The sequence below is a fragment of the Rosa chinensis genome, chromosome 4 (genome assembly GCF_002994745.2).
Source record: "Rosa chinensis cultivar Old Blush chromosome 4, RchiOBHm-V2, whole genome shotgun sequence".
In the NCBI taxonomy this organism is placed as follows: Eukaryota; Viridiplantae; Streptophyta; class Magnoliopsida; order Rosales; family Rosaceae; genus Rosa; species Rosa chinensis.
This window is the reverse complement of record NC_037091.1, coordinates 13704163-13714209: the sequence shown is the minus strand read 5'-3', so window position 1 is coordinate 13714209 and position 10047 is coordinate 13704163. Positions and strand designations below refer to the sequence as shown.

Sequence of the window (10047 nt, the reverse complement as noted above, 5' to 3'; positions counted from 1 at the left end):
CATTCTAATTTATATTCTAAAGAATTAGTTATTCTAAAGAAAGCTATAACTTGATGTCATATATTGAATTAGTTTTATTGAAAATTGCTAGAACTTGATGTCATATATACAAAAGAAAGCTATAATTAGTAGATGAATACACCGTTTATGATTATAAAATTCAAAAACCTAGTTTTGTTCATTCTAATTTATATTATAAAGAATTAGTTATTCTAAAGTTGGTAATACCGAAAACCGAAATACCGAATTTGGTAGATATAATTAAAAACCGAAAATTTTGGTTGGTAATTGGTAGCTCAGTTTTGAAACCGAAAGCTTTGGTTTTGAAGTTGGTAATACCTATAACCGATTCGAACCGACCGAGTGACAGCCCTACTTGTCATCAGGGGGAGATGCAGACACCAGGGGGGGAGTTTTTGTTACTCGGCAAGATTTTTGACGAGACAACGAGAGGTGCAAGGACGTTTGGGCGACACAAGGGAGAGTATTTAAGGACACCTAGATTATGTATCTGACACAAATTCTAAGTACTTGTTCGAATTATAATAGGGTTAGTCTTACAGATATCTTCTTAGATATCCTAATCATTGTACGATTATGTTTCATTGTGAGACTCCGATTCTTTGTTTGTAATCCTCAATATAAAGAGACCCCTATTATCAATGAATATACAATTCATTCCCTCAATTCTCTCTGCAAGGCTGCATATTCAAATTCCCTAAAACAAAAACAAATAATTTTTTTTGCTTATTAATGGGCCTTTAGGCCTCCTTTCTTTGTTGTTGAATCTATTCCTATTTGGGCCTCATCAATGATTGGGTTCGGAGCTCGGGTCTCCGAAAGCGCCTCTTCCCTAAAACCCTAAAACCCCTCTGTATCTTCTCCACTCTTTCTTCCTCGGCGTCTCCTTAATTCGTCCTCCCAAAACCTCCCGAAGAACCCTAAGCATTACCAAGAACCAAAGAGAATATGGGAATCTTCGAACCCTTCAGAGCAATCGGCTACACAACCACCTCTGTTCCCTTCTCCGTTCAGCGCCTCGGCACTGAAGCCTTCGTCACCGTCAGCGTCGGCAAAGCCTTCCAAATTTACAATGTAATCTTCACTTCCTATTGTAAATTTTCAATTTTGATTCTGATTAAATACTCATACTCTTATGCTCTCCATTGTTGCAGTGCGCAAAGCTCACTCTGGTCCTCGTCGGTGAGTTCCTTTCTCTTGTTTTGGCTTTCGAGTTTCTAAATTTTCAAGCTTTATAAGAAAGAAGAATACTTTTTTGTGTTGTTGGATAAAACTTCACTGCGTTTTGGTGTGGTTTTAGGGTATTTTGATCAAGTTTGTGTGGTTATGTGAACTCTGTTTGCTTTCATTTCTGAAGGTCTGCAATTGCCGAAGAAGATTCGAGCTCTTGCTTCGTATCGGGACTACACATTCGCTGCGTATGGGACTGATATAGCTGTTTTTAAGAGATCTCATCAGGTTGGTTAGCAGCTCCTTTTCTGTGAGTGTGTTTGGATAGGGAGGGCTGTGACTAAATTAATCTCCTTGTGCTAGTCTTAACTTGGGAATTAAATCTTTGCATTCTCAAGCTAACCACAGTAGATGACATATTATATTAGTGACACATGTGTTTTGAAATCAATTTAGAGTAAACGCTTGAGAAGTTCATTGTGCTGGTATCAACTTTGACAGTGATTTTAATGCAATCTGGTGGAAATAGTGGTGTGAGAACCAATGGCCTATATCATCACTCTGTCACTTCTTTGTATGGACATTTACAGGTTGCTATGTGGAGCGCCCATAATGCGAAGGTCAATTTGTTGCTATTGTTTGGAGAGCATATCCTAAGTGTTGATGTTGAAGGTAATCTGTATATATGGACATTTAAGGGAATTGATGAGAATCATGATCCGGTTGGACATATTAAGTTGGACGAAAATTTTACTCCTAGCTGTATAATGCATCCGGATACCTACTTAAATAAGGTAACTTCTTTTCTCTTAAAGAAGTTTTGTGACATTTTCAGTACAAATTGACCTCAAACTCTTTCCTCATTAAAGTTCATGGGGACTTTGTTTCCCCTTCAATCTAAAATTAAACCCTCATTGTGATCTGCACAGGTTGTCATTGGGAGTCAAGAAGGTTCTCTGCAGCTTTGGAATATCAGCACAAAGAAAAAACTGTATGAGTTCAAGGGATGGAAATCTTCTATATGCAGCTGTGTTTCGTCTCCTGCGCTAGATGTTGTTGCAGTTGGTTGTGCTGATGGAAAAATTCATGTTCACAACATACGATTTGATGAAGAGTTGGTGACGTTTTCCCATTCAACACGAGGTGCTGTGACTGCCTTATCTTTCAGCACAGGTAAGAACGTCAGGCTGTTGGCTTATAATACTAATGCTTTGTGCAGTACTGTTTTACATGATGCTACTGGATTATTTCTTTTATTCTTAGTACCATACAGTACTAGCACACTGTCAAAAGTGGGTGATGTACAAGGGCATTTTCCACACACTAAAACATTTGGCATAATTTTGATTTCCCTCCTGTTCAACATAATCCATTTTCTCTGTTTTTATATGGACATCAATCTTGAAATGTGTTGACTTTTATGTGTTAAGCTAGCTTATGCTATGTATTCTTTCTTTTTAGATGGGCAGCCTCTTCTAGCATCTGGAGGTTCTTCTGGTGTTATAAGCATATGGAATCTCGAAAAAAGAAGGCTTCAATCAGTTATAAAAGAGGCACACGATGGTTCTATACTTTCACTGCACTTTTTTGTGAATGAACCAGTGTTAATGAGTTCATCATCAGACAATTCTATTAAAGTAAGAGTTATTCAGTGTTCTTTCATGGTTTTCGTTTTGCGTTACTTATTTCTTTTGTACACATTTAGGTTGTCAAACTCTGTAGGTAGGACCATAGGAAATAAGTTGGTGATTGTAAGTCAGTGGTTATAAGTTGTTTATTGCTTTTCCTTCTTCTTCAAGCAAAGAAGCGTTTCCATGAGTACCATGACAACTTGAGCTTATCTGCTCCATGAACCAACCATGATTGGGAACGATATACAGTTTCTGCTGCCTTAGTATATCTATATCTGCTGATAGTAGTTCTACGAGCATAGGCATGTTAATTGAACTTAGGACTACAAAAATAATTATCAAATTATAAGTTTATGTTTATCCCTTTTGAAGATTGTTTTCTTCCTCTCTCCAACAGGACCCTATTTGTTTTGCAGAATTAAATACTTCTTCAACATCAATTTTTTTTTTTAGATAATAGTTACTCGGCTTTCTTGTTGTTTTTATTTCTTGCTTGAGGTTTATTCTGATTTGTTATTATTTCCCATGCTATTTCAACCAGTATGTAATATTGATGGCATTTTTACTTCTCAAAAAATAAAAAAGTATTGGATAACCAAGATTAAAATGTGGATGTATAATTGATTAAGATCTGACTCTTTATGTGTCTTTAGATGTGGATTTTTGACACAAGCGATGGAGATGCTCGTCTTTTACGGTTTAGAAGTGGTCATAGTGCTCCTCCACAATGCATAAGGTATAATTCTGTTCATATCGATTTTAGCTGCTAATATTTAGCTTCACCCTCTGTTGTAATAGTTAAAAACGAAGGTCGAATATATTTGAACATTGACCGTGCAACCATCGATATGGCTATGTGCTGTCTTGTGGTTCTTTCCTAGATCAAATTAGTTGAAAAAATTTCATGGTTGTTGCTCTTTATCCTATAGTATTTTTTTTTTCTACACAACAAATTGAGTATTTCTGGACTTCTAGTTTGAACTCTGTACGACTTTAGTGAAATACTTGTAAAATTTCTATTTTTTCTGTAACCTTATTTCATTACTTTTTGTTGAGGGACTGGTTGCATTTCGGCATGGATTCTTTATCAATTTCACTTGTCAATATTAGGTTTTATGCAAATGGGAGACATATTCTATCGGCTGGTCAGGATCGTGCCTTTCGCCTTTTCTCTATAATCCAGGTTCGGACTCACACATCAGTTGAATTATTTGATGACAAATAGGAACATCATTATTATTTTTAAATTGTTTCTTAATATTCCCCTTGCTTTCTGTCATTAGCTTGTTCAAGTATGTTAGGCACTACCCGTTTAATATAGAAACTCTAGCAGTCAAATAGCTCAGTTTAATCTTCAATTGTGTATCGTTTCAGGGCTTTAGTGTGCTATAGATAGACATGCAAAAATTTCAGGATAACAATTGAACTAACTATCTATGAGCTCATCAATGGTTAGTTCGATACCAATCTTTGTTAAATTTTTTCGTACATAAAAGCCATATGCCGAGTACACTTACATATGAATCATTCACCTCTTTAGTAGTGTATGTGGCCCCTTCATCTAGTAGTTATTTTCACGGTTTACATTATCAATTATCAGTATAATACATCTAAACAAATTCTCACGTCTCTTTTTTATTCAAAATTCAATACATTATTCTTATATAGTTACTTATTGTGATTAGGATCAACAAAGTAGAGAGCTTTCTCAACGTCATATAACAAAACGAGCAAAGAAACTCAGGGTGAAGGTATGACTTGACTGAGACCTATTATTAAATTAAATTTGTATTATTTATCTTTACTTTATTCTTTAATTGTAATTATTGTAGTATCACAAATCATATCATGCATGCACTGAACTCAATAAAAGCACCTAAATTAGTTTAAATTTATCTTGTTTTTTTCTTATAAAAATGAAATTTGTTTTTAAAGTCTTTTCTCAGACTGTACCATGTAGTTCAGCTATTTGGTTTGACTCCTGTTCATGTTGTATAATCATTTGTCTGAATTTTAAAATTTTGTTTTATGCAATGCGCATGTAAATACAATCTTATTCAAATTGAATTTTAAATTGATAAGCTTAAGCATAGATCAGTGTTGTCTGTGTTTCCTTTTTCACTTCACTTTTTTTTTCTTTTCTTTTTTAAGGAAAGGATTCATTCTTATGATACTATGCTTCCATGGACTTGGTATGCAGTCATTTGGATGGAAAGATACAAAAGGACTTTTAAAAATGCAAAGAGAGAGGAGGAAAGGGGGTGTTTTTTTGAGGGGGGGGGGGTTGTGGTTGTTGTTGTGTGTGGGAGGACTCAATTCTGGACTTTGGCTTCATTTTCTTATGACTGCGGGGACAACTGCTTTGCTGACAATTTTTTTAAACTAGAATGCAACTTTACCTAACGCCTCGGATGTTCTAGTTTATGGTTGTTTCTATTTTTGACATTTTGCCCACTGTTTCTGAGTTGTAGCTTCTAAGCTTCTTTTCCACTGTTCTTTACTCTCTCTCATATTGAGTTATTTCTTTCTAATATAAAATAAAGTTACCTGGACTAGGGATTTGGGTTAGATGTGGGTAGTTATTTAAGTTATGTATTTGATTCCCTCCTCCCCTTTTTGCATCTTTCTGAAGTGTTTTACCATTGTCAGTTCATGCTGTTGACATGTTTTCTTTGTTAGTGACATGATTGTTTAAATCTTTTCTTTGCCAGAGTATACTAGTCCATTTTCTAGAAACATACATATCTAATAACCTTGGTATTTAGTCAAATTCCACTCCAAGTGTGGAATGCCTGACTGCGAACTATTATTAAACTTTCTTTGGTATATGCGGATGATATATTTCATGGTTTGAATGTTACATTCATAAGATAAGATAAGTAGTGATATTTCAGACTGCAGATGAATTAACCATTCAATTTCTGTTTTCCGTTCTAGGAGGAAGAGATAAAACTGAAACCTGTCATTGCTTTTGATTGTGGTAAGTTCCTGCAGAAATTTTCTGTTCGCCTTGTAATAACACCTTTAACTGACATACTACTTTAATCTTAGAATACTAGATTTAGAATTGTAGTCTTATACTACTTTAATCTATGAGCTGTCAAAATAATACTTCACTATATAATTGAATTTATTGCTGTTTCTTGGCCTCAACAATGTGGAGTTGAAATTGCAGTAGATTTGTGCAGCTAAATCCATTAGGAATTTGCTGATTAAGCCTATTCAATTTAAGAAATCAGTTTCATCTTGGCTAATGAAGGACTTGCTAATTGCTATATGTTTTCTTCTGTATAATTTGTATGGTTTATCAGAGCACCTCTAATTATATTTGTCTTTATTTGGAAATATATATCAGCTGAAATAAGAGAGCGAGATTGGTGCAATGTTGTTACATGTCATATGGATACTGCACAGGCATATGTCTGGAGACTTCAAAACTTTGTTCTTGGGGAGCATATTCTGAAACCAAGACCAGAAAACCCAACACCTGTGAAGGTTAGAACTTCATTTACCATATCTATTGTTCTTTTCCAATACCTTTTGAGCAATATTTACAAGAAATAATCAAGTTGGATATTTCTTCTCTTTTGGTATCCATATGAGCTTTTTTTTATTTGAAATGTACGAAATGGCAACTGCCTTCATAAAAAGATCCGGTGCTAATGTGTATTTTCTGTGCAACCTGAAAGGCTTGTGTAAAACCACTTCTATACTGCAACCACTGTTAGAAATGATTTACGAAATTCACTGAATGATTGGTATTTATTTGGTGATAGGCCTGTGCCATCAGTGCATGTGGAAATTTTGCCATACTAGGGACCGCTGTTGGTTGGATTGAGCGGTTCAACCTGCAGTCAGGAAGCAGCCGAGGTAATTATGTGGATCCATCGGAAAGAAGCATCTGTGCCCATGACGGCGAAGTTGTTGGAATTGCTTGTGATTCAACTAATACTCACATGATAAGTGCTGGATATCACGGAGACATAAAGGTCAGTCTGTAATTCTCTCATACGTTATTCTCTACCTTGCTATTGGACTTACCGGTAGATAGGCACTTTGCACAGGAATATGCTGTTAAGTAAATTGTCAAATGATTAAATAAATTAAATAAAAAGAAGAGTTTGTTTATGTAAACATAATGTGAACAGCTTTACCCCCTCCTGTTTTCTGCTGGACATTCTGTGAGGTATCTGCTTCCGCTATCCAATATATTTTCTAAGACTCATCATTTATGAATGTAAATCATAGAATTATTTAAAGTTTTAAACCACTCGTAGAATGGATATTTCTATATAAACCACCGATGGCATATATGAATTTTATCGAGTGGACAAACTGCGTGTTAGGCCGAGTAGCGGAACCAGGATTTGAAATCAGGATGGTTTGAACTCTAAACTAGTATGTGACAGTGTGGAGATCTAAATTGAGAAAATGGATTAGTCATTACTGGTAAACTGATTAATTATAGTTTCAATATACATGCACAATTCAAACACTACAATGGAAATAAAAAAGATGTTTTCCTCTTTGCTTTCCCCGCTTTACCAAAAAGCAGTAGGAATCTTGCATTCCCATCCCTAGTTGTGTGGCTTCTGCCATCCTGTTCATTTTAAGCTGCTAAATTCGGTTTTTTTCTATCAGCTATCAATACAATTTGTAGTCTCATTTATAAGTCTCCTACAACACAGAAATACTTTTCTCTGGGTCAACTAAAGTTTTCTGGACCTTTCACTCAATTGTTATGATGTACAGGTCTGGGATTTCAAGGGACGTGGAGTGCCATCTAGATGGGAAGTTGGGAGCTCTGTTGTCAGGATTGTATTCAATCGCTTGAATGGTAACGTTTGTTTGACATATTTTTTGGCATGATTTCTATCCTGCTTTCCTTGGATTATGTTGTGATCAATCAAATTAACTTTCAGGTCTTTTGGCTGTTGCGGCTGATGACTTAATTATCCGCTTGTTTGATGTTGTGGCATCAAGAATGGTTCGTAAATTTGAAGGCCATACTGATCGTGTTACAGACATGTGTTTTAGTGAGGATGGAAAATGGCTTTTGTCTTCCAGTATGGATGGAAGTCTTCGAGTTTGGGATGTTATCTTAGCAAGACAAATAGATGCGTTGCATGTTGATGTGTCTGTGACTGCATTGTCTCTATCACCAAATATGGATATTTTAGCGACCTCCCATGTTGATCAAAATGGGGTCTATCTTTGGTAAGTCTTCACGTATGTGGAATTCCAAGGCAATTAAACAGTGAGTGAAACTTCATTGGGATATTGTCATTGGGAAACTTCATTGTATCTAGTGGAAAGTCGAAGATATTTATGCTTAACAGTGAAGGATGAGCATGCAAAACAAAGAATTTGAATATAGTAATTTTTTTTTTTTTGGTCATTGATAACATGAATATTGCCTTTTCATCACATTCTGCACCTGCAACTTTATCAGGGTGAATCAATCAATGTTTTCGGGAGTTTCAAAGGTAGATTCCTATGCAAGTGGAAAGCGAGTTGTGAGTGTTAAGTTGCCATCTGTCTCTTCGACAAAAGGTTCTGAAGCTGAGGATTCTGATGAGCCTGTTGGAAACTCTGAACAACTGAAAGATGCTTCTACTCTTCCAAGTCCTGTACAGCAAATTCCAGATCTTGTTACTCTCTCATCATATCCTAAAAGCCAGTGGCAAAGCTTAATCAACTTAGACATTATAAAGGTACTTTTACTGCTGCCTATTTTTATTCAGGCTTGCAACCTCATTTCTAAATTTTTGCAACTGTCATGGATATTCTTTTTGTTCTTCAGTACATTTTGTTGGTTACTAACCTGTAAGTTATGCAATTTCCAGGAACGAAATAAACCGATTGAGCCCCCAAAGAAACCTGAAAAGGCTCCTTTCTTTTTGCCTTCAGTTCCATCTCTTTCAGGAGAAATAATGTTTAAGCCTACTGGGTCGACAAATGAGGAGGCAAAAGGTGGTGAAGAATCATCTAGAATAAAGGCTGCTCTAGCGCCATCAATATTCCTTCAAGCGCTTCAGTCATCTGCAGAAATGAAGAATTGTAAATATGTTATCTTTTAGACTGTACCCTATGGATTTACTGAAGTTTTATTTGTGATTCAGTTGAAAGGTTGGCTTGTTAATTGCTGCGAATCTTTGGAAGAGATAATGCTAACTATGATGTGTTTCTTTTGTTGCAGTTTCAGAATTTACTGATTTCATCAAAACTTTGTCTCCATCATCCCTGGATATGGAACTTCGAATTCTTCAGATTGTAGGTGATGAGGATGAAGAAGAGCCAGAAAAGTTGCTTCCAATTGAACTGCTTCTCGACTATTTTATACACGAGACTGCATGCAGAAACAATTTTGACTTTGTACAAGCTGTGATCAGGGTTTTTTTGAAGGTATAGATATAATTCCTTTCTGCATTCAACCATCTTTTTGTAATAAATCATTTCGGTCCAGAAATAGATGAGTAACAAGTAGCATTACCACAGACCTTTTAGAAATATTATAATATCTCCTAGATAATAGTGGAACTCAGAACTAGAACTGTAATTAGAGAACAAATGGTTCCCTTATAAACTGGCCTTATTAGCTTTTATGAAACTAAAAAAATAAAGAGTAAAATCACCAATTTCCAGTTGGTCATAAAACTCTGTTTAATGTCTTTTGCCTTTGTTTTAATTTTCTTCCTGGACAGATACATGGCGAAACAATTCGACGCCAGTCAAGACTACAGGATAAGGCAAGCAAGCTCCTAGACGTTCAATGCAACACATGGCAAAGAGTAGATAAAATGTTTCAGAGTGCCAGGTGCATGGTCACTTTTCTTAGCAATTCTCAGTTTTGACTTCCCCAAAATTTTTTATTGTATCTGGCCATCCCCGATTTTGTGCTAGGGTTTGGTCTCAGTTCTGAATAGTAGAAAATATTTGTTGTAATCTCAAGTTGGCGAGATGATGCTCTCTCTATGTGGTTGATCTGTTGTCTTGGCCATTAATTAATTGAATCCGGGACTGATTAGATGTCTAGGCTAACATTGAAGATTTCACATCATCTGTATAATACAGTTGTAAACTGTGATATAGTTTGGTCCCAACTACTTATTCCTGAAAATGGTCTTGATAAACACAATCAAATTTGCACAACCAGAAATACACTGTAGATGAGCACAGTATTATTCCCACAAATGTAATATCTCATGTAGATTACACACTTATT

General features: G+C 35.7%; 1 protein-coding gene across 1 annotated transcript; it reads left to right on the top strand.

The window, feature by feature from the left end:
• Positions 1-881: 881 nt before the first annotated feature.
• LOC112200887 (WD repeat-containing protein 36) lies at positions 882-9960 on the top strand. The gene is made up of 18 exons (XM_024341897.2): positions 882-1095; positions 1176-1203; positions 1379-1479; positions 1782-1985; positions 2121-2364; positions 2653-2828; positions 3476-3558; positions 3933-4005; positions 4508-4573; positions 5760-5802; positions 6178-6317; positions 6599-6811; positions 7575-7659; positions 7745-8039; positions 8275-8536; positions 8669-8882; positions 9022-9227; positions 9527-9960. The coding sequence occupies exons 1-18, from the start codon at positions 970-972 to the stop codon at positions 9674-9676; spliced, it is 2709 nt and encodes a 902-aa protein (XP_024197665.1). The 5' UTR covers positions 882-969; the 3' UTR covers positions 9677-9960.
• Positions 9961-10047: the final 87 nt, after the last annotated feature.